The sequence below is a fragment of the Elgaria multicarinata genome, chromosome 4 (genome assembly GCF_023053635.1).
Source record: "Elgaria multicarinata webbii isolate HBS135686 ecotype San Diego chromosome 4, rElgMul1.1.pri, whole genome shotgun sequence".
Classification (NCBI taxonomy): domain Eukaryota; kingdom Metazoa; phylum Chordata; class Lepidosauria; order Squamata; family Anguidae; genus Elgaria; species Elgaria multicarinata.
Window position 1 is genome coordinate 86814114 of NC_086174.1, and position 27920 is coordinate 86842033.

General features: G+C 41.5%; 1 protein-coding gene across 1 annotated transcript; it reads left to right on the plus strand.

Annotated features, from left to right (window-relative positions):
- Window positions 1–15306: 15306 nt before the first annotated feature.
- SERINC1 (serine incorporator 1) lies at window positions 15307–27614 on the plus strand. Its single transcript, XM_063124721.1, has 10 exons — window positions 15307–15468; window positions 17865–18026; window positions 18394–18554; window positions 20228–20307; window positions 21291–21428; window positions 21900–22069; window positions 22171–22261; window positions 23409–23550; window positions 23665–23895; window positions 24327–27614. The coding sequence occupies exons 1-10, from the start codon at window positions 15430–15432 to the stop codon at window positions 24463–24465; spliced, it is 1353 nt and encodes a 450-aa protein (XP_062980791.1). The 5' UTR covers window positions 15307–15429; the 3' UTR covers window positions 24466–27614.
- The last annotated feature ends 306 nt before the right edge of the window (window positions 27615–27920 follow it).

The following is a 27920-nucleotide window of genomic DNA, read 5'->3' on the forward strand; positions in this document are numbered from 1 at the left end:
CACACTTCTACAAAGCAAAAGATGCACTGCCCTGCATCAGATTCCAGTCTAGAGAGTGCTCCACCCTCAACCAAGTTCTGTCCCTCACTTTGGAAAGTAAGCCCCATTGAATTCAATGGGGCTTACCTTCAAATAAAAAGCATAGGATTATAGCTTTAATTTGCACAGATACCAGGATCTTGTAAAGGATACTACTTTGATCTAGCAGCTCTAAGTGTCAGGCTGCAGGGAGAAGAGCAGAGCCAATTAAGCAAAGTTGACAGCTCCAAGAGGAAGAGATTACATGTCCTTTATTCAAGCATCTGTTCAAAGTATACACTTCCAAAATTAGCTCATTCCATGCTCCTGTATATATTTATGGAAGAATCAGAGCACAAAATGGACCAGCATTATAAAGGTGCAAAGAGATAAGGGCACCTTCTTTTTAAAGGTTAGCTATAGGTGAATCCCCCAACCCCACCCTAAAGTGATTACAAACTTCCTCTGAGAGTGTTTGGGAAAACATGGCTGTTTTCTAAGAGTCCTTTCCTTGTTCGTGCCTATTGACCTTGTTGTATTGTTCCCCCGGGAATTGTAATCCCCAGCACCAGCCCTACTAAAGAAAGTCAATCACACATCTGGGAACAAGAAACAGTTTTAGATCTACCCTATTTCTTCGATTCTAAGACGCACTCCCCCCCCCCCATATAAACATCTCTAAAAATGGGGTGCGTCTTAGAATCGCGGGTGTGTCTTAGGGTGTTTTTTTTCCCTGTTGGTGGTACTGAAATTAGTGTGCGTCTTACAATAGATGGCATCTTACAATCGAAGAAATACACTAGATGGGGGACATCATATGAAGTTTGCAAGAAACAAGAGAAATGACCCGAATAGAGGATACTTGCCAAACAAAAGGATGCTTGATTGGATGATCTGGTCATGTAGTTAAGGGGTTGATAACTTATGGCCCTCCAGAAGTTTTGGCCTACAACTCCCATCAGTCGTAGGGAGGAATCATGGAAGTTGTAGGCCAAAACATCTGGAGGTTCACAAGTTGTCCACCCTGATGTATTTTATGATAATCAGAGGGAGATGAGCAAGGCCAGCTTTTCCAAGAACCAAGGTGAATCCCCCTGCCTCAGGCATCAGATCAGGAAGAGCAGAAAATTGCATGCCCCATCTCCCACCAGGAGGGCCCCCCACAGGTGCAGTCAAGTGGATGGGCACCCAAGTGAAAGGGTGCTCCAGAGAGCTCTACAACCACTCTTCTGTGGTAGCATTTGCCACTACAAGAGGGTGAAGCTGATGAGGCTCTCCAAAGCAGTAGGTGCTCCAGAAGGCCTGCTGGCCCTGCTCTCCCACTGTGGGTCTCCAGAGCAGCTATCATCTATCCTCTTGCTTGCTCTGTGGATTCTCTCACAGTGAGCCACTGGGTTGGTAGGTGGGCTTGTTCTCTGAAGAGCCACATCAGCCATAAAAAATGGTCTGTGTGGTTCTGGAAAGAACCAGCCAGGCCCAACTGCCTGGCTTTGACGGTCCTTCCTCACGGCCAGGCATTATCACCAGGTGATAGTGGTGATGGGAGGGTAGGTGGTGGACTTGGAGGGAGGGGGGTGGGAGGAAGATGTGGGGGCTGGGAGAGGGGGGAGATGCAGCTGCTTGCTGGGAGACATGGCAGGGTGGTAGAGTGACCATATGAAAAGGAGGATAGGGCAACTGTATTTTTAACAGTTGTGTAGAAAAGGGAATTTCAGCAGGTGTCATTTATATGCATGTAGCACCTGGTGAAATGCCTGCTTCATCACAACAATTAAAACTGCAGGAGCCCTGCCCTCTTCTGTATCTGGTAAAGATGAAGACGGAAATTCACCAGGTGCTGCATGCATACAAATGACACCTGTTGAAATTCCCTTTTCTACGCAACTGTTAAAAGATACAGGAGTCCTGTCCTCCTTTCCATATGGTCACCCTACAGGGTGGAGATGTGTCATGCGGTGGGGAGAGATGTGGCATGGGGTTGGGAGATGTGTGGGTGATGTGGAGACATCATGGTGGTGGAAATGAGGAGTACAGAAGTGCCAGGGGTGTGCATGAGAGGGGAGGCAGAGCCTTTCCACCAGCTCTGATGAAAGTTACGATGTTTTCCTCTTCTCTCACCATTCATTTTTCCTCATGTCCCATGTATTTTTAGATGGTAAACCTGTGGACAGACTGTTTTGTTTTCCTGACTGCATAAAAGCCGCTCTGAGAGCAGGATAAAAAAATAATTAAATAAATAAACAAATAAAGAAATTCAAATTTCAGCCAGAGTAAGGGGTTTTATATTCCGACCTGGAGAAGAACATTAGAGGAAATGGTGCTTCATTTGTAATACAGCTGAGTATTGCTAACCCTCCCCCCCCCCCACCCACACTTTATTATCTGAATCATCTCTAGCCTGGTTTACCTCCACCATGATTGATTTGCAAAGCCTTTTAGAAAATGTATTCAGCAAACTCCTGGAGACAAGCTGACTTTTCTCCTCCTTGATGTCCCCGCCCGCCCCCCAATGTCAGATTTATTAATATTCTTGCCAAGATTTTTCTTCACTAGCTAATTTCCATAAATTCACTCAACCCAGTTTGTGTCTGATGTGCAGGGTGTTTTTTGTTTTTGCAAAGAATTATATAAGAGCAGCCAGAAATCAGGAAAAGAATTTCCAGAAAGCAGCAACATTATAAATAGCAGGTTATGAGATACAGAATATACATCAACAGGACAAGCAGAGGAAGGAAAGTCATTTTTAAAAATAATAATCAAGCTATGAAGAGTTTAAAATAATTGGATATCATAACATGCTTGAAATGCTTCTGTCTCTCCATCTAAAGTGTGGTTCTATATTTGTCTTTGTTTTCTTTCTATCTCATCTGGTACTTTTTTCAGTTCATTCTATGAAAAAACAAAATATTACAGCACAGTATTAAGCCTGGCTCTAGGTTTGAGAGGCTCTGTGGCAAAGTGGTTTCCTCTGGTTCTCTCCTCCTTACATGGTCAATGGGATGCTGTTGGCTTAGCTGATGGTAGCAACAGCAGTGGGTCTTAGCAGTGTGTTTTAAGTCCCACACTGATGTCAGAGGAAGTGTGGAAAACTAGCATGGCTTCCCAGTGGCCCAACTGCCTGGTATTCATCAGATCAGAATGTCAGCTAAAGGAGGATCCAGAGCAGGTATAACCTGAGGTCCTGCCTAGGGTGACCGTATGACAAGGAGGACAGGGCTCCTGTATCTTTAACAGTTGTATAGAAAATGGAATTTCAGCAGGTGTCATTTGTATATATGGAGAACCTGGTGAAATTTCCTCTTCATCACAACAGTTAAAGCTGCAAGTACTCTGCCCTCTTTTAAATCTGGTCAGTCTAGTATAGCTCCTGCAGCTTTAACTCCTGTGATGAAGAGGGAATTTCACCAGGTTCTCCATATATACAAATGACACCTGCTGAAATTCCCTTTTCTATGCAACTGTTAAAAGATACAGGAGCCCTGTCCTCCTTTTCATATGGTCACCCTAAGTAAGTGTCATTTGTATGCATGCAGCACCTGGTGAAATTCCCTATTCAGCTTAATCTACACCAAGCAGGATATTGCACTATGAAAGCAGTATCAAAGTGGCATATAAGAAGCAGGATATAGCACTATGAAAGTGATATATGGTATGTGTCAATGGGCCCCAACAGTTGTCAGTGCACTTACCACTATAAAGCAGTAGTGTGGCTCCTGCCTTTAATATACCACTTTCATACTGCTTTCATTGTGAAATATTCTGCTTGGTGTAGATTAGGCTTTTGTCACGACAATTAAAGCTGAGGAGCCCTGCCCTCTTTTGGACCTGCTAAGTAGGGCAGGGCTCCTGCAGGTTTAACTGTTGTGATGAAGTGGGAATTTCACCAGATGCTGCATGCATACAAATGACACCTGCTGAAATTCCCTTTTCTCTACAACTGTTAAAGGAGCCCTGTCCTCCTTTCCATATGGTCACCCTAGAAGTCTTGCCAAGGTATTAGGAGCCCAGCAGCAGCCTAACAACTTTCTTCTTCTCCCAGGCATTTGGCAGCAAAGAATGGGACATTCACACCAGTCGTTTGATCAGGTCCTGGTATCTTATTGTAAGAGGGTTTTTTAAGCTGTTTTAAATATTTTTTTAAAAAAATTGTATATTAAAGATTTTATACGATGTTTTTATTATCTTGTATCTTGTGTAATTTTTCAGAACCGCCCAGAAAGGTTTGGCTATTGGGCAGTATAGAAATGAAATGAATGAATCTACCACCTGGAACATCTTAGACCAAAATTAATCTAAAGTTATTTGGGACTAATGGCACAATCCTATTCCAACTTTCCTTCTGAGTAAACGTGCATTTACACTGCATGTTCTATTGAAACAAAATTATGTCACTTTCAGTGGGACTTAGTGAGTATTATCTTTTGCTGAATCAGGGCCTTTGTGTTAATGATTATTTATGGTATGAACCTGGCCCTGAGTTGGATGATCAGAGGCCAAGTGATGGTGGCATTTCCACATGCAAACATGTTCCCAGCAGTGAACAGGCAATTACAATCTCATTTGGAAGTACAAGTATCTCATTTGGAGATAAAGACATGAATTTTAAATGATTACTATGATGAAGAGCTAAACAGATCCTTTGATAATTAATATAATCACCACCTCACCTTAATATAATCACCACCTCACCCAAGTCATACTGACAAAGTAAGGTATCATAAGGTGGTGGAATTATTCTCTTTCTTTCTTTCTTGCTCTTATTATTTCTTTCCTATTAAATTCTGATGAATGTAAAACCAACTGGGATTAATTAGCTACAAGCATAGCTCTTGCAAGCTGAGTACACTATTAAAAATGGCTGCAGATTGCTTGATTCTTCTTGATAACAAGCAAGGTGTCAAATAATTTGAGATAAATGTATTTAAATATATTCATGAACCTCTTATCAAATCTTCTGGGTAAAAAAAGTTTATTAAAAGTCAGAGTCAATTAAACAAATGTGTGTGATTGCCAGATGCGTATCTCCTCGGGTGTTTGGTAATATGTGTGAGACATGACGCAACGTGATCGGCTGAGCAGTTATTAATGGCTGGAATATTCGAGGATGGTAAAATGCCAATAAATGGAAAAGCAAAGCACGAGCTCACAGAGACCTCCATCACACCTACTTTTTTAATACGGTTTTCATCTGCGGTTTCCCCCTCCATTTCCTTAGCGAGTCGAGTGCTGGGACACTTTCACATCTGTGCACTGTTGCGTTCTCTCTTTTCGCCTGGAGTGCTACTATGCCGCTGAAATCTCCTGCCACATCCCTTACGTTATCCTTTCCTCTGCAGTTACTTTATTTTCATTTTTTAAATAAATATTTCTGCACGAACACAACAGTACAGCATCCTGAAATTGTGCAATTATGGTAAAACAACACGCGATACATTCCCCTATGATCATATTAACAAACTCCAGGGAAAGAAGGAAGGGAGGCCATTTGTAGGAAGCAGGAGGGAGTGCATGGGCTGAGACTGTTGCTGCTGCTTGGCTTGGGAAAGGTTTACAGGGGAGGAGGAGTGAACATACACTGCAGCTCGGGTACCAGGTGTGCCAGTGCTTTGTCCCATTTCTAAAAAACCCAAGGCTTTAACTGCTAAGCTTTGCAGTTTTAGGGAGGCGCAGGGGTGAACCACCACCAGACCTGTCCCAGTGCATTTTCTGCATTTCTTTTAAAGTGAAAATGTACCCCTGGTCATGCCTACTCAGGAGTATGAATATGGAGTTAAATGGAACCTTTCCCCCTTCATAGTTGAGTGGAGAACTGCCCCGCCTTCCTCTTTTGTTAGTGAGACTGCCTTTAGACACACACGCCCCCAACGAAGAATGGGATGATCAGACCGAAGGCAAGGACAGCGATACATGGGAGGGAGGAGCACATTTATTTCACATGGAGGAGGGGGGGGAAACAGACTTTCCCTACTCCAAAAAGAAATGAGTGCAGAACGGGGACAGTGTCATGTGAGTACCAGGCTGCAAAACCACATATCAGGCATGGCAAGTGTGCGATAAATTGCTGGTGTGATGGAGCTCATAAACACACTCAAAAGTGTGAAGGTGCAAAATGGTGAGCTACAGCAAGTGCTGGAATACACAGGGCAACAACTTAGAAATTGCAAAGATGAACATTACAACTCAACTTTTAACAAAAACAGGTTAGAAAAATAGTCTGAATATATCACCTCAAAAAGTGAATTTTACTGTGAAAAGATCTGAATCGGTGTACCTTCCGTTTTGAGTTTCTTAAAAGTGTGAAAATCTGAAATTTGAGTTAAGAACATAAGAAGAGCCCTGCTGGATCAGACCTAGTGGCCATCTAGTCCAGCATTCTGTTCACACAATGGCCAAGCAGCTGCCCACAGGAAGCCCACAAACAGGATGAGATTGCAACAGCACCCTCTTGCCCATATTCCCCAGCAACTGGGGTCCATAGGCAAACTGCCTCTCTGAAGGTAGCACATCAGGACCAGTAGCCATTGATTGCCTCATCTTCCATGAGAATTTAGCACTGAGTTATCTTCCATTTCAGCACTGGGTGTAAGTGGTTGAAGTCCAAAATGCAATAGAAATATTAATGCAGATATAAAGAATAAGATTCAAGTATAGCCAGAAACACAATCTGTTCCAGAATCATGAGCAGGTTTATATTGTTAAGATACAAACTCTATAGGCTATTTGGGCTCGATTTACTCATGAGTGATGTACTTCCATGGGAAGAAATGTAAAAACATAATTGGGCTGGTGTTCTACAGGTCCAATTTTAGATCAAGAACGGAGGCCGAAGCTTTCTAAGACGCTATCCCCTGCCTCCTTCAGCTAAGCTTGCTCATGTGGTGTTTGCCCCTTTCACAAATAGCTACAGCCAATCATTTCCTGCAGCCTTGTCTTGAGTGAACAATCATCCTTTCTATTTCAGGACTTTTATCATGATTTACTATCTGTGCATAGATTTAACAGGTTCTTCACCGATTCCTACAAGGTACACTTAGGAAACGAAGTACGTAATCTGCTCTGTGCCTTGCAGATATAAATATATTGGTCCAAGGTTAATGATACTGCTGAACAGATTTACATCTGGAAAGCAGCTTGTTGAAGTAGCTGAGTTTTGAAGCTTGATAACGAAAGATTGGGGACTATATTCAAGAATTCTCAAAGGTACCAGCTGCAAAATAGTAAAAGGAAAAAAATGGCTTTGTAAGAGGGCCAGGTCAAATCCAAAGAGGTTTTTTACAGAGAGGGTCCAGCTGCCTGCTCCATGAAATCATGTGCCAGAAAAAGGGGTCAGGGCAATGGGTCTGCGGAGGATTTTGCACCTGCATTCAAAGATCCAGAATATTCCTTTGGTATATTCCTTTTTGGCCAAATGGTGATATGAAAGAAATATTTCCTTGGCCGGTGGGTGTTCAAATCCTACCAATGTGGTAGCATTTCTCAAAGCATCTATCAACAGCTCTGCCCTTATAGTCTGTAGGCCCCTCTCCCGGTGTCTATGAACTTCTTGGGAGGAATGGAATCCATTTAGCTTCTCTGACATCTATTACCTACTTGATGAGAGTTCATCAAGCAGTTCAGTGGAAAAGTGGTGCAAAAATCAAAGCTCAGTTGGAAGTCTTCTTTTGAAGCTGAGACAACCACAGGGCAATGGACAGGAACAATGTGGCTGCTTTCATCGTTGCTCTTGCTACAACAGATCATAGAATCATAGAATCATAGAATAGCAGAGTTGGAAGGGGCCTACAAGGCCGTCGAGTCCCACCCCCTGCTCTATGCAGGAATCCACCCTAAACTATCCCTGACAGATGGTTGTCCAGCTGCGTCTTGAATGCCTCTAGTGTGGGAGAGCCCACAACCTCCCTAGGTAACTGATTCCATTGTTGTACTGCTCTAACAGTCAGGAAGTTTTTCCTGATAACTTTGTGGAGGTGGCAGAATTCCTCTTCATTGGCAGAGAGTCATATGGTTTGGCTCACCCAAACAGATCCTGTCACTCCTACCGAATTGTAAAAGAAATCTTTCTGGGGTATTTTTAAATCCAATGTGGCTTCATTCTAGAAATTGCACACTCCTGGATATTTCCTCCAATCAGGTAGTGTTTATATTATAGATAACAAGATGAGAATATTTTGGGTGTGCAAGGAGTAAGACAGCAACATGGTTTAACACCAACAGCATAAATATTTTGTAAGTTCAAAGTAGAATCAACACTGTGGCTCCCATTTCCCCAAGCCTCTCATCACTTCTCCTCCTAGTTTCCCAGCTGCCCACTTTGATTGACATATCTCCCCTTTGTCCTGCATTATCTCCTCAGTAACCAGTCACACTCACTCCAGGTCCATCCCATCCCGACTGGCCACTCTCAGGTAAGATTCACCACAGCAGCTTCACTCTGGACTGAAACATGGGTTGTGAGGCGCAAGCAGCAGCAGACCTATGTGGCCTTCTGGCTGTTGTGCACCACAGCGAGAAAATGCAGCTGCACTTTTATTGGGGCCAAGAGGTCATCAAAAAGACATTCTCCATGTGGAAGCTGAGATTTATACCAGAAGCATCATTCAGGACAATTTCTCCAACCTTGTTGTGATCTTTGGTGCAGAACTCCCCCTGAGAAGCTGGTAACTATGAGCTTCCTGGGAGGAGTCACCCAAGATTCATTTGGGTTCTCTGACATCTACTACTTGTTTAGAAAGCTCACCAAGCAGTTCAGTAGTGAAGTGGTGAAGATTAAAGCACTGCTGGAAGTCTTTTTCCAAAACTGAAAAACAACAACAGAGTGATGGACAGGGACAATGTGGCTGTTTCTACCATCACCATTCTTGCAGCAGACAATTTGGTGGAAGTGGTAGAATTCTTCTTCACTCATCCATTCAGTAAATGTCAACAGATATGGCAGGGAGTCATACAGTTTGGCAATTCACCTCACTGCCCTCCTTGAAGAAGTGCTCTTGCAGAAGATGCAGGAAAACCTGCAGAAAAAGACAGTGATGTAACATGCAACAGAAGTCAGGGGCAGAGATTTTGGAGTTCCAGTATACAGCACCAGGTGGAGAAGAAATGTCTACAGTGTTTTTTGCCTTGGTGGGACGGAACTTTGCTTCATCTGAACACAACTATTTGTCTGTGAGGGAACTCTTGGAGATGTTTCAGCTCCTCCTCTAGTGTACTGGAGCATCATTCAAGACGACTATTGCACCCTTACTGCAGACTTCACACATACTCCTCCCCTCCACTCAAAGAACTTCTGGAGGGGCTTCCTGGAACGACCTGGCTGGGAGAAGCTGCTGAAGATTCATTTGGGTGTTGATATTTACTACCTGCTTAGAGAGCTCATCAAATACTTCAGCACCAAGGTGATAAAGGTCAAAGCACAATTGGAAGTTGCCTTCTGAAGGTGAAAGATACAGAATGATGAAAAGGAATACCGTAGATGTTCCCACCATCATTGTCCTTGCAAAGGACCACTTGGTGGAGATAATAGGATTCCTCTTCACTCATCCATTCATGGAATGTCAACAGATATGGCATGGAGGCATATAGTCTGGCAATCAACCCCACCACCCTCCTTGTTGAATTTCTCTTGTTGAAGATGCAGGAGAACTTGCAGAAGAAGACAGTGGTGTAACATACAAACTCCTTAGGATTGTCAGGAAGAAAGAGGTGCACCAGGAGTCTATGGACTCCCTTCTGAGACTGGTGGTGCAAAAGTTCAATTTCAGAGGCATTTCATTTCCAATTTGAGATTAAAGGAAACACAATCTGGGCTTTGCCATCAGCCAGGGAACCAAGGGTCACTTGGAAATTGCACCCCCTGATACAGCAAATAGAAGATGTGCCTGACCTCATCCATCAGCCAGACAAGGAGTAGTTCTAGGGAGCTTGCTTTCCCCTCCCGGCCAGAAAGAATACTCGGGTCCAATTCCTCTTGTCATGGGACTGCAGAATTGAAATAAAGCACACTTTACACCCCTCCATTGTCCAGGAGATGGAGGCCTTTGCTAGACCTACCTTAATATCCGCGCTGGACGAGGGGAGAGCCCGTGATGCAGCTATTGCGGGATCTCGCCCTCATTTACACATGAGGCGTGACAAGCTCACGAAGAGAGCCATTGCACCCGCCATTTTTTTCTTTTCTTAAAGGGGCTGGATGCACACAAATGCTCATGCGCTTAGGTAAGTTGTTGGTGTTTTTTTTAAAAAAAAAAATCGTTCTCCCCACTCCCCCCACCCTGCTCCCAATGGGCGCGGCTTCTCCCGGCTACACGCGAGTAATTGCGCGGGGCTGGGAAAAGTGGCGGAACGGGCTACATGCTCGTGGTCTCAGGCAGGAAAAATCAGGCTAGAAGGGGTAGGCTATATCCCAGGGCCAGGGAGGGTTGATCCCTCCCCTGAGCCCAGGATCCCCTGTGCATCATCTGGACGCACAGGGGCGATCCCGGGTATCAGCCCAGGATATAGCCTGGTCTAGCAATGGCCTAAGAGTGGCTGGATTGTGTGGGTTTGGAGTTTGTGTATAGTTGTGTGCTTGTTAGTACAATGCCACCTTATGGATTGTTTGATTAAAAATGTAGATCTAATAAATAAATAACTCCCATATCATTACTAGTAATTTGGAATTAATAGAGAAACTATTAAATGGTCATAATACAAAGTTCTTGATCAACTATTTGCCTGGCAGTATTTTTTACTCTCCCCCTGACCTCCCCCGCCCCCGCCACATCCACAATGTGCCCTTTATTTTCCATCCTCTGTACTTCAAGGCAAGCTGCTTTTGGAACTTGGTAGAGTCCCTGAAATCAGAAATCATATGTCTTGCTGAGTTCACCCTCTGGAATTCACTTGAAATTTGTAAATAGTGTTCATAGTGTCCATAACTGGCAAGCATAGGTTTTGAAAACACTTTACTTTTAAAATATATACATTTAGCAATGAGGATTGTAAGCATCTAATTAATTAGTCAACTGGAACACATCAAGTATCCAGGAAACAGATTAATATGGAATTGATGTTTGTCTGTAAGCTCAGCTTTGGTGATCAGGCATAAAACTGCAAGGCCATTTAGATTTAAATTGTCTTGGCTACCGTTTGACCTCTTAAGCCATAGCCAAAAATATCCAGATTACACAGCCTATTTTTAGGTGCATGCCTTTGTCAAATAAAAAGCTTGTTTGTATAGAAGATACAACTAATCTCTTAGCATATGTTATCGCATGCAAGATTCTCAGCCGGGATAAATAAATAGTAGAAGAATCCTGCCAAATCTATGCCATCTGATCACTTGAGGCTGACTCACATTCATACGGTGTTTCCAGAGAAGGCTTTTATTGTGCAATCACTCTCTTGTTCACAGAATTTTAGTGAGATGCCAGACTATGTGGTCTTTCCTTTGTAGCCCTCCCATGTTTTCTCATTGATTCTTCCATCTTTTTTTTTTTTTTTAAATCCATTAGGAAAAGGTCTTTTGATTGATAGTGCTGGGAGCTGTCCATATGGAAGTACCCATATGGGGCTGTTAAAATGTCAGTAGTCTTGTGTTTTTAATCACAGAATATAATATCAAAATAAACATCCCAGCACTTAAAATGGTAAGTGGTAACAAACTAACAAATACACATATAGTTACAATTCATACAATGGATGAACAATTTAATAATAATAATAATAATAATAATAATAATTGTTACCCGCCTCTCCCACTGGATCGAGGTGGGGTACAACCCATATAAAAACACCATAAAATACATACAACTAATTCAAACGTTTAAAACCAGTGCATCATTAAAAGCAGCACACGATTAAAAAAGGCATCTTAAAATTCAACTGGGTAGGCCTGCCGGAAGAGATCAGAAATTTAGAAATTTATTAGAAATTTAGACCCAATTAAGTTTTGGGTTTACACATTTTGCAAGATTTTGCAGATACTTATCTGTCCTCCCTCAATTTAAAAGCCAATATGACATTTCATCTTTGAGCTAAGGTTATACTAAAATAACCTACTTGCCCTACAATATGTTATCAACAGTTAAAAATATACTTAGCAACTGCTATGTATGCTAAGTATGCATGGGATGAGGAATAAGTTTTAGGCTACTAAATACCACAAGGGGTATTTTTAGGCTACTAAATACCACAAGGCAGTGCATTACATGGTGACTTCGAGGCCATATGCGTGTATTCACGTGTGTGTGTGCATGACATATATGCATCCCCTCGTATTCAGAGACTGACAGTGCAATCTCATACATGTCTACTCAGAAGTAAGCCCCCTTGATTTTACTGGGATTTATTCCTAGGCAAGTCTGTCAAGGACTGCAGTACTGCTTGGTGCAGACAGGAGAGTGCAGGCTGAATATTCAAGAATGACAACTCCTGGGAACTCACAGTCACAACATTTTAATAAGGTATCCCCAAAAGGCAAAAATAAGGGAAGTCATGTACCATGTAGGGATAGGAGAACCAGAGATTTTCAAGCTCACCTAAATCTTCCGAAAATCACTTTGAAATTCATTTTGGCTCACCTCTGTTTTCATTTTTCACCTTTTTCCAGCTTGTTTGAACTGGAAAAAGTGTGCATTTTAAATGTGGGTAAGTGCACGTTTCTGTGCATGTTTTTCAAAAGTGTGCACTTTTCCCCATTGATTAAAGCATGAGAATGTGCCTTTTTAAAAAATAAAAATGTATTTTTTCAAATGGGATCATTAAAAAAGCATGCTTCTGTTTGCATTTGAGATTCTGAATGGGACATGCTTGCATGATTTATGAACAGAACAAAATGCTCCTATATCTGCATTTACTAGCATTAAGCACTAGGTAAGGGACTGTCTCTGTTAAATACAGTCAGTGGGAGCATATAAAGTTGAGAAGAATGCACTGGGGTTGCATCAAAATCAATTTTGGTATTGATTCCCCCCCCCCCACATCCCCTTTCCTTTTGTGTCATCTTTTTTAGATTGTAAGCCTGTGGGCAGGGACTGTCTTAAGAAATATTTTTGTTAGCTGCCTTGAGAGCCTTTTTGCCTAAAGGGTGGGATAAAAATTCTAAAATAAATAAAATAAAAATAAATACTATTGAGCAAATGTCTTAAAGTGTGGTGACATTTTTGTCATGTTTTCTTAGGTTTGGCTGAATGTTTTGGTTTTCTGTTTCCCATCCACCATATTTCTTTCCTCTCAATGGCTTCCACTAGGTATTTAATTGATGACAACTGGAACTTTTTGGCTTGTACCATCTTAAACACCCCTGATCTTCAGGTCATCTTTTACTAGTCAAGGAGATGTCTCCAGTACCAACTCAAGAGTCCTCTCTTGCGCCATGCCCTTAAACTAAATCACTGTTGAACTCGGACCACAGAATCCTTCTTTCAAATCCTCACTCAGCCAGGAAGCTCCCTAAATGGACTTGGGCAACCCATTTATCTTTCAGCTTATCCTGTTTCATAGACTGTGAGGGGGAAATGGTGGGGGCGGGGAATGTGTCTCCTGCCTCAAGCTCATGGGAGAAGGATGGCCTATAAGACATATAATAATTAAGCACATTCATTTCACATTTGTACAGAAGAGGGCCTAAGTAGAAGCTTTGGATGGTCCATTAAGTAACTATACTGAAGTTACGATAGTCACTTCCTTGATTTATCTACTTATATGCTCACTTTTTTCCTTTCTGCAGAGTGGAACTTCTTCGGAGGAGCATTTTATAGCATGCTCATGATCAGCCACTCACTCATTCTTTGTGGGTCATTTTGATGATGCAGTGATCCTTCTGCACGTCTCCCAATCCATCTGCTCTTTTTTCTGTCACAAAATAAGCAAATGGACCATTCAAGCATCTTGTGCTAGTAAGATGAGACTATGTATGGGCAAGGACTACATGCAGCCATGAATCCTTCTGGTAGTTCATGGTGCTTGGTCACTGGGGATGACTGGTATCTAACTAACTTATATCACAGGTTTGTCTTAAGGATACAATGGGAAGTGAGGGGAAAATCCATGTGCACCATCTTAAAGAAAGGGCAGGATGAAATGTAATAATGGCAATTATTGATAAATATAAGCAGGGCATAGCAATTGTTCTCCAAGATCGGACAGGCGAGTTTTCCCTGCTCTCCTATCGGTTTCTGGATGAGAGGAAGAATTAACTAGGGGAGCAACAGGCTGGTGCATTTGAGGGCCTGATCCTGGGGCCTCTCAGGGGAACGAAGGGACTTTGGATCCAAGGCTGCCTCTGACCTGCCCCATTTGGGGGGCTACCTCTGGTGGAAACAGAACAACTGGGAAATCTATGCCTGCAGAGCTTTCTGCAGGTGTAACTGGGGCCTTTGGGGTGGGCATGCCCCCCTCACACACACACCAGCAGAGTGCCTCTTCAATAGTGGGGAGGTACCTCCTTCCCATCCGAATCCCCTCCAGCCAGCATTTCAGGGCCAGGTCAGTGTTGGGATTGCTCTTTTAATCAGTTTTATTCTGTGCATTTGTGTGCATGTGCCTATGTACAGGTTTTGAGCTATACAAAACTCTAATAGTACATTCCTGTCAGAGTGCCCATGTGTCCTACCATTACAGGGGACAGTTCTCTATTTGAAGGCATCCTTTATTTGAAGGATGGTCCAGTCCAAATCTGCTTTAGAGACAAAGAACCCTAAGAATGAGAGGAAAGACCTTGAATTTGCCCATCTAAAGTTAGCAGCAGGACATCAGACTAAGGGGGAACACATCTTCCCCACTATGGTGAGCTGTATGTTATTTCTATCTAAATTATAGTAATTACTTCTAAATTTGCAGCTATAGTTATAAATTAGCATGTGCAGAATTTATGCAAAGCTGTGCCTGTCCCTTTTTGGTGATGCATTTCCTATGCTAAATCCTATACTGGTCTACTCAGCAGTGGCGGTGCCAGGGGTGGGGCGGAGGGGAACAAGTGCCCCCCCCCCCAAATCCATTGCGAGTTTCAGTCAGAACCAGCCAGAAGGAGCTCTCCAGGGTGCTGAACCTATTCTGGGGATTAACGTTCAGCATCTTGGATGCCTCCATTAGAGTTCTGGCTGGTTCTGACTGAAATCCGGACTGGATTTACAGCCCCACCGAAATCGGAACCACCAGCCTTCACTCACAGCTTTCGCTTCCGTCACGGCTAGAATGCAAAAAAAATGCATATAGTCTACCCGGAAGCGTGTATGAGTCTGTTTATTAAATCTATGTGTCAAACGGGGCGAGGCGGCAGTAGTGACGTTGCTTCCTCCGTCAACGCGGAAGTGACGCGCCAGCCGCTGTCAACACTCGCGGTAGTGAGCGAGACGGGCTGCAGAGTAAACAAGCCTTGTCTGCTCCGTGTCGCCGCCTCCATCTTTCAAGGGCCGCCGCGCAGCGAGGAGCGAGATGGGGGCCGTCCTGGGCCTCTGCTCCATGGCGAGCTGGGTAATGTGCCGGATTCGCGACGCCTCCCGTGTTCTTCCTCCTTCCCTCAGGGGTCTGTCGCGGGGTGTGGGGTGGGGGTGGGGGAGGCAGGAGGCGAGGGAAGGGGGGCGGTGGCTGGAAGCAGCAGTACTTCAGAAGCGCAGGCGCACTGAGGGGCTCCTGGGCTGCGCCTTGTTCTTTTTGTGCTACAAGGCAGACCGACTCCCCTCCCTTCCCCACCCCACCCAGGCCCGTTCTTTGTTCAATGAAATAAAATTAAAAGTCTTTGACTTCATTTCCCCTCGTGATATCTGTCGCCCCGCAGTCTGGTAGGCGCTTCCTGGTTCTTCTGCATTTCATTTCTTCCCTGTTTACAAACCCTGATCAGGATTCTCAGCGTTGCGTTTACAATAACACCATTGCAATACAGCAAAAGAGAGGGGAAAAAAAAGTCTGATTAAGTAATGGATTGATGAAGCTGGCCCCTTTTCACTTCAGCCCCATAACATTGGTCAGTTTACTCCCTTCCTTGGTTTTCCAGTGAAGAAATATGTGGCATTTGCCCATGTTTTGCCAATCTCATCAGATTTGTAGACCATAGGCATCTTCTGTTATTTCTTCTTCTTCTCTCATCTGCACGGATAGCTTTCCAAAAGGTCAAACTTGACATTTTCTAAGGTTGCAGGGTAAAAACTAAAGGGGCTCCAATGTTGTGATGTGAAGGCTGTTTTTAGCAGAGCTGCAGGGCCTGCACGTTCATTTGTTATTCCAAGATATCTGGCAAAAGTTTGTACCATCTTATACAATAGGTGGGAGTAATTTTGTCACACAGGTCCCAATTCTCTGGTGAGAAGTTTCTTTGGATGGAGGTCACTGGAAGTGTATGGAATTTTATAATATTTGAGTTTATTTACAAATACTTGGGTTGAGCTTAGGTGGAAATACATCAGTAAACACTCTGACAAATGTCCAGAAATTCATTGTTTCCACACCAGATTTCTAGGGGATGTTTCTGGGTCTTCTCAAAGACTTCAGCATTCTGACTATTTTCTCAGTTACTCTTTAGGTTTTTACACCCAAACACACAGTTTGATGACTACATCTCCAGTCAGGGAAGTTGAAGGAAGAAAAACATGTCTTTTTTTTCCAAAATAGCTCTCCCCTTCTGACCATTTTCTAGTCGTTGTGGGGTGTCTCTTGATAGAGGGTCAACTAATCTTAACAAAGGGGTGTCATCTGCTGGATAATGATATGTGATTTCCCCAAATGTAGGTATGTCCATTGTGGACCTGGCCAAACTGGGCTTTTCTTCATCAGCAATCCTTCTTGCATAGTCATGGGGTTGGAATATACCCCAAGAACTCATATTCCTCAATCCCAATCCTATAACACTCTGAGCATATATGGGAAGCATGATAATGAGGAGCAAAGTCTATGTGGTCTCTGCCTCTTTTAACAAGCTTCACGTTAAAGTAGTGTCATCCATATATCTCAGAGAGCCAAATCAATATTGAGTAAATGTGGTCTTCTAGGAGAAAAAAAGGATTTAAAAGTATATTGAGCAATAGTGGAAAATCAGCTCATTATTTGGCTAGAGTGAACTAAGTATTAAACTAATCTTGCTCTTTGGGTTAAGTTCCTGCTGTGGAAAGAGAAAACGACCAAACTAGGAAGCAAAATAGAACACTGCTTACGTTTTGGCTGTTAGCATTTCAGTCTTGCTAAAATCTGAAAGCTGCTCAATTAGGGTGAGAGCTTGTCTTGGGCTGAAAAACTTCTTGAATGTGTTTCCCAAATGTGTATGTATATGTTTCACTGTAGTCTGTATTTAGTAGTAGAGTTATGGAGTACAAAGTTAACGTGTACTTACATACACTGGGGTTACAGTTGAGATTACCTCAACTAAAATTGAGCTCATGACAGGCTGAACATGTTTAGGGTTTATCTGCTCGCTCTTTCTTTCTTTCTTTCTTTCTTTCTTTCTTTCTTTCTTTCTTTCTCTAAAGGGCTCTCTAATCTGAAGATATTAAAGCACTGTTTGGAATTTAAGTTATATCTTTGAAAACAGCTTTTCTGTTGGCTGTGGTGTTGTATATCACCTTGAGCACTACTTGATTAATAACTTTTTATAAATAGTCTGTTGCGTTCTTCGCTGTACATGGGGGCAATTACAGAGTCACTTGAGGAGCAGTATTGCAACATCTGTTTTTTTCAGAGGACCTGTTTATGCTTCTGGTTTAACTAAATCAGGAGCCCAGTAAGCTCTTATTGAGGAGTGCATGTTTTAGTGCCCAGACTGATGGGGATGTGATCTTCAAATATTATGATATCGGAATCAGTAGATAAGCAAACATTTAACCAAGCATCATTCTTGATCTCCTTCTCAAACTTATTTTTCCTGTTCTTTCTTTCACCAGATACCATGTTTGTGTGGCAGTGCCCCATGTCTGCTGTGTCGGTGCTGCCCCAGTGGAAATAACTCCACTATAACAAGGCTGATATATGCATTCTTCTTACTCCTTGGAGTGAGTGTTGCCTGTGTGATGCTAATGCCAGGAATGGAAGAACAACTAAAGAAGGTCAGTTTACTCTTGACAAAACTATGCTAGAATTGGCATGAGAACAAGGACTGCTGTTTGGGATTTACTTGCAGTTTCTTTTCTCTTCTGGAGAATCATTTCCTTTCTCTAGGCTGGAGCTTTTTTATATATTGGTGCAAGGTGGGTGAACATCCGAGATGTACACAAAAAGGGAGAGAAGACTCAAGATGCTATAGAAAGATTTACTATGGGAGTTGTATTTTATGTGCTGTTTTAATATTTTAAAATATGCTGGACTTATTTATGGACTTGAGAGGATCCTAGTTTGCCCAAATTTCAAGTAATGGACATAACAAAGTGCAAAATGTGGATTCTTCATTAATCCATTTAATGTTGTTTGTTGCAGATTCCTGGATTTTGTGATGGCCATGTGAATTGCGATGTTCTAGTAGGGTATAAAGCAGTGTATAGGGTTTGCTTCGGTATGGCCATGTTCTTCCTCCTGTTCTCCTTATTGATGATCAAGGTAAAGAGCAGCAGTGATCCAAGAGCAGCAGTACACAATGGGTAAGAAGAAAATCACTGATTGCATAATACGTTGCTATACACTCTTACCTTTATGAGTAGACCTAGAGAAAAGGATTTTTTTTACAACTAGAAGGTTATAATACATTCAGAACCAACATAAATACAAACAGTAAAGAACCAACATAAGCTCCAAACATATAAATACTTTGCAAAATACTTCAACAACATCGAGTCTTAACATTCTAATCTAATCCTGACTGAAAAGAGCTGGCCCAAATGAAATTATTTGAAACCACTTCTGGAAGATACTCAGGCATTTGGAACGTAGTTAGAACTAGCAATGTTGGGCCATTATTAGGGGCCAGGCATGGCTAAGGAGCCCGATCAATTATGCAATCCCTGAACCCACGTCTTTACTAATGTTCAAGAGACCAGAGATGAGGGTAGATTGAATTGAAACAAGTGCTGCATTTCTGGTGGGACACAATGCATCCTGGCTGGCATAGGGCACCTCCTCCAGTAAGAACATGCCAACTACATTATTTTTGCTTGGCCATGCAACAGGTTAAGAGGCTAGAGCATGAGAGGGCACTGGAAGTTCCTACTCCATGGCCACAGATACCCAGAGAAAGACTTGTCTGAGAAATCTCTAAGGCAGGGATGGGGAGTATGTGGCCCTCCAGTTGTTGTTGGGCTGCAATTCCCATGAGCTGTAGCTGGCATAGCCACTGGTGAGGGATGATGGGAGATGCAGTCCAACAACCTATATTTGGAAGGATAAAGGAGGTCAGTGCTGGGTAGTTTCCCTAGCAACCCAGTCCTATGCAGTGCAAGTTACCCTGCTGGCACAGTTGTGATTCTAAGTTCACAAGTAAAATTGAAAGGAGTTTCACACACAAAAATATTTGTTCACATAATGCATCAGTCATGAACATAGATTTGTCAGTAGCGATAGCAAAACTGCCGGTACCCAGCAACTTTAGTGGGAAAGCGTTGAACTCTGTTGATGTGGATGAGTGGTTGTCAGCATATCATTAAACACTTGTTTAGGTTGCTAAAATTAGTGCAGCCTTGCCCAATCAGGTGCCCTCCAGATGTGTTGGACTACAACTCCCAACATCCCCAGCCAGCCATACTGACTGAAGGATACTAGGAGTGTTGAACACATCTGGAGAACACTGGGTAAAGGTATGCTGAATTAGTGTATCAACAGTTTTCAAAATCTTTTACATTTAAACAATGTAAGGGGAGTACATGCTATTGTCTTTAAATTTTCACAAGTATCCCAATAAAATGTCTACGTAATATAACATTTTAATCACATGATGTGTGATTTAATTTTTCTCCTCAGATATTTCCGCTCAAATACTTGTGGTGTATTGGGACAAAAAAAAAAAAAAAAGAATGTGAAGTTTTTTTTAGCTTCGTTGTTTATTTTACTTGTATTTTGTAGAAATGCTGAAATAGATAACTCGTTAGTGATTTTCCAATACAAACTGAAAATTTTCTGATGCAAATGTCCCTATGCAAATTAGCCTAATTTTCTAGGAAATTTCCCAAGTCAAAATTTTCTAGAAAATCCACATCACTGATTGCTTCAAGTAATGAAAATGATGTATAAATATTACCTTGAATATTTATAAATATATACATTTTAAATATTGGCATTACTCTGCCTTTGATGGTGCTGTACTGATTCCCCACCCCAACAGATTCTGGTTCTTCAAATTTGTCACAGCAGTTGCAATTACAGTTGGAGCATTTTTCATTCCAGAGGGACCCTTTACAACAGGTAAGATTGCATTAAAAGTTACTTAAGGTGCAAAAATAATTTAAAGTGAAATCAACAGAAAAATGTCCTACCCTCCCAGCATTCCTGAGCAATGTCTGGGAGTTGTAGGAGCTCTTTGGGTCGAAAGATGCATTGGATTATGCCCTTATATTTTAGAGGTGCAAAAGCAGGTGAGGATGTGTAGGATTGCACTTTTCTATTTCAAACAGAAAATAGTATCAATAGCTTGATTCCACTGTATTGAAATCTTATTTATTCATGTTTTGATCTGCTTTGCACGACACAGTAGCCCTCTGTGTCTTAATTTATTCATGGGGGCTGTCACATTGTGCCAGGTGCCCTTGGCTGGCATTTTTGAACAGCTTGCCATGGCTTGCTGTGTCATGGGAACCCAGGTGGCAGGGTTTATTTGAGGGTTAGACAAACTTCGTACAACTCCTGCTGCCTAGGTTTGCACAATGCAGCAAGTTGTGTTCCCATTGGGGCCATGCAAAAATGGTGCCCGCGGGGTACCCAGCACAACACAACAGCCCGGTGGGTAAATTATAACATGGTGGACTGTTGTGATGTATGAACAGGGCCTGTATGTTGTGAGTTGTCACACTGGAGGAAGTCAAGAGACCTTTGTTTTAATCCCGTAATTCTTATTCCCAGCTAATCTACTTGTAAACAGAAGCAGTTGCATTTACCCATGTTTATCTCTTAATTTTATTAAGAGCTATTGGGAGGTATAGAAATGTAATAAATAAATAAAATAATAAATTTCCCTGTCTCTCCCACCTTCCCTTTTCTTGTGTTTCCCCATTTTTGGTTATAGATTATAAACTCTCTGGGGGATGGACTGGTCTATCTTTTCCTATTAAGTTTTGTTTAGGGCAAAAGTAACACTAGAGGCTATGAATATGTCAGTAACAAAAAAATGAATCTGAAAAGCCAATTTCTGTATGCAAAAATAATATGCTTTCCATTATTTTTCTTCTTAGTATGGTTTTATGTGGGCATGGCTGGTGCTTTCTGCTTCATTCTTATTCAGCTGGTATTACTTATTGATTTTGCCCACTCTTGGAATGAATCCTGGGTTGAAAAAATGGAGGAAGGAAACTCAAGATGCTGGTATGCAGGTATGCGGTGTGACTGAGATGTGTGTTGCTCAAACTTCAATTGTAGGAGCCATGAGTCCTGAACATGGAGCTATTGCTTTTCATACCCTAGTTGCTGGCGGGGTGGTGGTGGTGGTGGTGGTGGTGGAATTAACAGGGGATTGGCATTTTGGAAAGTATTATATTGATATTGCTTGCACAGGGGTGATTGGTACTATGAGAATATTGGCTGAAGTTGGGGATACATTCTGCCCCAAGCTAACAGTGCAAGAACACTATTCTTGCATGTATGCTCTTCAGTGTGGGGTTTCCCTTCCTGTGCATGCTCATTTGGTAGTGTGTATGCCCGATTTTTAGAAGCAGTAGTCTGGTTATCTTACTGGTGGTCCTGGATTGGCCTCTTGTAAGATTTGACTAGTTTTTTAAAAAAGCTGCACACTGTTTCAGAGGTGCTAATAAAATCTTAATCTGCTTTTGTTTGCTTCTTCACAGCATTGCTATCTGCCACAGCACTAAATTATCTTCTGTCTCTGGTGGCAATTGTCCTGTTTTTCGTTTATTATACTCACCCAGAAGGCTGTTCTGAAAATAAGGCATTCATCAGTGTCAATATGTTGCTGTGTATTGGAGCATCTGTAATGTCAATTTTGCCTAAAATTCAGGTATGAGGTTACGCTTAGTGAATATTTGCTTGAGAATCTAGCGAAGACTTCAACTATTTTGTTAAACTGCTATTTTATTGTTTTCCTATCTCTGTATGTAGGAATCGCAACCAAGATCTGGGTTGTTGCAATCATCTGTGATCACAGTTTATACAATGTATCTAACATGGGCTGCAATGACCAATGAGCCAGGTAAAAAGATTTCATAATATGAAACTTTATGATACTATATGTAGAATATTGTGATTCAGAAATAGCTTGGGCCATACTCTTTTTCTTATTGTTTTTAGGCCTGCATTGCGATAATGTTGAAGTTCATGAGCAAGATCAGTCCAGCCAGATTTCACTGTAGAATGGAATTAGCTGGCATAGGCTATGTGCATCATTCTTGGTTTTTTAGGGATGGGTTTCAGCTCATCCCTGTATTCTACTCTGTTATATCAGATATAATATGCTTCTCCAAGTGATGTTCCATGGTTTAGTCAAAGCTTCAAGCAAGAGGAAGTAACAGTTAAACAAAAATAAGACTTATTCAAGTAAATGTAACAACGCTAAGTCGTGTTTCAGATGCCAGACTCAATTGTTACAAAGAATCTGTGGTTATCTAAATTATTCCTACTGTCCAACCTTATGCATATTTACTCAGAAGTACGACCCTATTGAGTGTGTTTATGGGATTGCAGTCTGGGTAAACCGAAGACTTTGTGCAACAACAATAATGGGCAAAACTAATTATGAGACAAACTTTTCCCTTTTTATAAGGAAAATACGTTCTTTTTCCCTATGGGGAAGGAGATCAGGACATTGTACAGAACTTATTCCAGACTTAGAGGCAGAAGCCAAATCCAGTCTTTATGTGACAGAGGCCAGTAGCAACTAGGACCCCTCACAGGAAGATGGTGTGTGTGTGTGTGTGTGTGTGTGTGTGTGTGTGTGTGTGTGGTATAGTCCACTACAATTCAAAGAATGATTTTAGTTGTAGTTCTCCTATAACTGTTATAACATGTTGTGTCATAGCCCAACAGTTATGTGGATTAGCCAAAGATAGAATCTTGGCATTAAAGGATCTTTGTATGGAAAGGCCCTAGCTGTATCTGATTGCAGCGAAATAGTTCCATAAAAAGTAGTCCAACAATTACAGTTTTTAAATGTGTAAAACGGTAGCACCTAATATGGCTATTTAATAGTATGTGTATATAATTTACATTAGGTACTGCTTCTATTTTATAAGGCATTATCTTGTTTACGAGTTACAGATTTCCCTTCAGTGAGAAATACATATTCTTTGAGTAGATTAGAATATTCTGACTTCTGATTTCTTCTGTCCATGCCAATCTAGATAGACAATGCAATCCAAGCTTGCTGAGCATAATTGGCTATAATTCTACAAGCACTCCAAGCAAGGGCCAATTTGTCCATTGGTGGGATGCCCAAGGAATTGTAGGGCTCATCCTGTTTTTACTATGTGTTCTCTACTCAAGGTGAGCAGAACTTTTGGGGGAAAAAACCCTTTTGTTTGTTTTTTACAAGTTTTCAGTTGTTAAAAAATAGCCAAATCGGACATCTAATGGCACTGCACACTTTTGTATCTGCAGCATCCGGACATCAAATAACAGTCAGGTAAATAAACTGACACTAACCAGCGATGAGTCAACTTTAATAGAAGATGGACTTCCTCGGAGTGAAGGTTCACTTGATGATGGAGATGATGTCCACCGTGCTGTTGATAATGAGAAAGATGGAGTTACTTACAGTTATTCATTCTTTCACTTCATGCTCTTTCTTGCTTCACTTTACATCATGATGACTTTAACCAACTGGTACAGGTATGTAGATTGTGTGGGAAGTTAAGAAAGGGTGGCTGTTGCATAGACCACATTTAATTGGCAGATTAGCAGTGCTGCAGGCTCTGATAATGCTGATTACCTGTAAGTTTGGGAATAGGGAAGCAAGTGCTGGACTTCAGGTTGGGCCCAGAGAAAAGTGTGCAGGCTAGGGCTGGCAGAAGCTGACTTGATCACCCATCCTCCCCTGGAAAGCCTCTGCCAAAGCTTTGAATGGGGCACACTGGGGAGCAGGGACTGAGGCAGATCTCTGCTCTCTGGGGGAGAGACACCTAAAAATCAGTTGGGGATAATTTTTGCAAGCTAGGTGTTTTTTTAAAAGAAAAATCCCTAAATGACGATCTATAGTGAAAAGAGGTTACCTTGTTCCACAAATGATCAAGCAAACTTTTTGTTTGTCTCCCCTCTCTCAGTCCTGACCCCACGTCTGCATCAATGACCAGTAAGTGGCCATCTGTCTGGGTGAAGATATCTTCCAGCTGGATTGGTATTGTTCTCTACGTGTGGACACTGGTGGCTCCACTTGTGTTAACAAACCGTGAATTTGACTAAGCTGAACATCTCATCTGAAAGCTTATATTTTATTTTGTTGCTTATTTGAAGCTAACAGTATTCCATACTAAGATGTAATTGTAAATATGTGTGCATGTGTGTACCATCTGTGAAGTGTACTGTATTTATTCTGCATGATTACTTTTAGATCATGTTACCTTACATTTCAGTGACTGTTTTCTAATTGAGCATGATAATGATTACTACTAGATCCAGGGCCAAACCAGATGTGATGGCAGTGGTTCCATGGGTTGTATCCCACATAATACTAGTAGAAAACATACAAGAGTCCACTAGCAGTTTTGCTAGAGGCACAATTAGCGCAAGCAACAACTAGCATGATGATGTTGTAATGAGTTGTGAAAATGCTTATGTTGAAAATGCTTGTGCAATGGCTTACATAAGCAGAATCAAAGTATTGAATTTAACCCTTGCGCTAGACTGAAAATTGGTTTTCTGCAAGTTAAATTTGTTCTAGTGTTACTTTTGGATACAATCCTTTGTGTTTTTGAGCACAGATCTTTCCAGTTAAAGGGGGTGGGATATCAGATTTTTGAAGCAAAAGGCATGAGCAGGTGAAGAATGCAAAATCCTTTGTGTATCTCCCTACAGCCCCTCTCTCCAGGCATTTTTTTTCTTCCAGTTGGGGCTGTGATACTGGAAGGGACCATGGCTGAGGAGGAAACATGCAGTCAGGGGGGCTAAAGATAAAACATGGGACATAGGAGGATTCAGTTCCACTCATCTATGGCTGCATTTGCATGTAATGCTAAACTATGGTTTATGTTAGTTTGGGTTGTTGATTGTATGGGTTGTTAACCATGAACCATGAAGAGTACCCATGATTTTTTGTTAGGTTGTGAGCTCTGGATTGTTTATACCATGGGTGTGTAAAATTGGTCAATGTGTCTTTTTTGTGCTTTTCAAATTGGCTTCCCCACAGCTCTTTTTTACATGACGGGAGCCTTTCTGTGTTTTTAAACACAGTGAATGCTGACAGCTTGATCTACTTTGGCCTTTGCTAGTTCTGTGTACTAGGGCTGAGCTAGAGTGGGGAGGCTTTTTGCATTAAACAGTTTGCAATCAGGGCTACTCCCCTCCCATTTCAGTCCCCTTTAAGATTGGTAGTGGAAGATGCAGTAAAAAATATTTGTCCCTTTCAGGAGACCACTTTAAATCAAGTAATCTGCAGTGCAGCCAGTACATGCTGTGTGATCCTTCCCCTCTCTTGTCAACTGAGCAGGAGAGGATCGGGGCCCACATACCGCTATGAACGCTCTTCCTTAACATGGTTGAAGCATCCCGTTTTAAAGGCACTGATTTGTTGGACATTGCTTCCCCTTCTTGTGAGAAACCGTTTTGCCAAGAAAGGGGGATTGATTTCAATTTTACAGTCAAAAGTAATCGTCCCCACAAGGGGGAGCACTGGTTTTTCTGAGAGAACATTGCTTGCTCTGACATGTCACTTTTCACTGCAAAAAATGAACCCCACAAGTATTTGGTGCAGCCCTACTGCTTACTACTGGAGCATTCCTAAGTCTAATGCTAAATGAGTGGAAGGTAGATTTTTAAAACAATCAAAAGTATTTTTAATGCATGTAAATAGGCCAAGATTTAAAAGCCAAATATTTGCAGCTATAATCAGATGGGCGAAATATGAAGAGTGTTTTAGGACTGACTTTGACAATGTCTTTGGCCTTGATTGCCAAGATTAACTCTAATAGTGCAGTTGGTACAATATTCACTTTGGTCTAGCAGGGAATGCTAAAAATTTCATGTCACTTTTGAAACTGTAATGCGTGTTCTAGAAAGGTGAGGGAATTAGGGCTATGAAAGGGAGCAGGAGAGACGGTTGATGACTGCTTGCCTTTGAGGTTATTGTATTACCTCAGCTTTAAGCATGTATGGATGGTTGTTTAGGAGAATCTGACGCTGAATGAAAATCAAATGCCAGAGGTGTAACATTTGGTTAGCTTTAGCTGATCTGTTGGCGCTGTATACTTGTTTGTTGAAAGAAGAGTGCATTGAGTGACAGGAGCAAAGGGATTTAAGAGCTAACAATGAGCCTTAGCTGATGAAAGAGCAAGGAGTGGGCCTAGTAGGGAGGGAAAGAATGTATCTGTGATTCAGCAGCCACTTTCATGAAACTGTGCTTTCTTCTTTTTTTTAAGTCAACAATGTAACATTTCTGTTGAAAGCTTGATATAGTTGCCATGGGCCGCTATGAGTGCATAAGAGATCAGCCTCTTGCATTCTTGTAGAAGGGGCTAGTTTCTGTACTTATAGATGTCTTTGTATTTAAAGGATGTGAACAGGAGTAAATGTTTAAAGTTGCACTTAAAATTCTTAGAAACTTGCATGGATTTTCTGGACATGAAAAATAGCTCCCACTTTGACCAGGTTTTCTTTTTAAAGTGGAATGCTATGTAACATTTGTCTTATTAATAGTGCATGTTATAGAATTCACATTCATTTTTATATCTATTTTAAACCAAGGACAAGTCTTTTTAAAAACAACTAATCAACACTTGAAAGTATTTAGTGTTAGGGCTAGCTGCAAGAAATTAGATTTGAGACATGAAATGGGCTAGTGTCCCTCACTGCTGGTAACTGTAGTGTATCCCATGATGAAAAAGTAGATTGTAGATACCAGTAGTTTAGTCTTCGTTTTGGGAGGGTGGGACAAAGAGAAAGCAGTACTACATGCCTTATTCTGGCTCAAATGTTCCTTGATTGGGTATTACCTAGCATATTTTGCAAGATAAGAAACGTTTGTCTCTTTCTAGTAATACTATTGGATAAGTTGACATTTATATTTTCATTTAAAAACCTTCTACAAGGATGTCATTGATTCTTCTGTTCAATATTACAAAACTCGTCCATTGTAATTTAGTACTGCTACTAGTCCTTTGTGTCCATTGACAGCAGTGGATTTCTACCTGGGAAAATCCCAAATCTGCAAGCCAGGAATGATTAGGTCTGTTTTGCATTTCCTGTTGATTATTGCTGACATTTATTTTTAAATCCATTCAAAACACACACATTGTAATATATGCTGAAAGACTGATTAAGTTAAACATGAATGCAATTTGGAAGTAGATTTAATGTTTAGTGATTGAGTGTAATTGTCAATAAACATTCTCATAAGATGTCTGTTTAATCAGTCTCATATACTGTACCTATAGGTTTAGTAAGTGTTCAAAGATAAGTGAGCTTCCTGGTTGATGCGCTCAACCTGGGTCTTACTGGTCCAGTTTTGATACTCAATACAGGAATTCACAGATCATAGCAAGTGGAATCCATTCAATACACATTGTAATATATACTGAAAGGCTGACTAAGTTAAATATAAATGAAATTTGGAGGTAGATTTAATAGTCATTTTAAGTGTGAGTGCTGTAATTGTCAATAAACGTTCTCTGCTGGATGACCAGACCTTTCTGCAAATGGAAGAA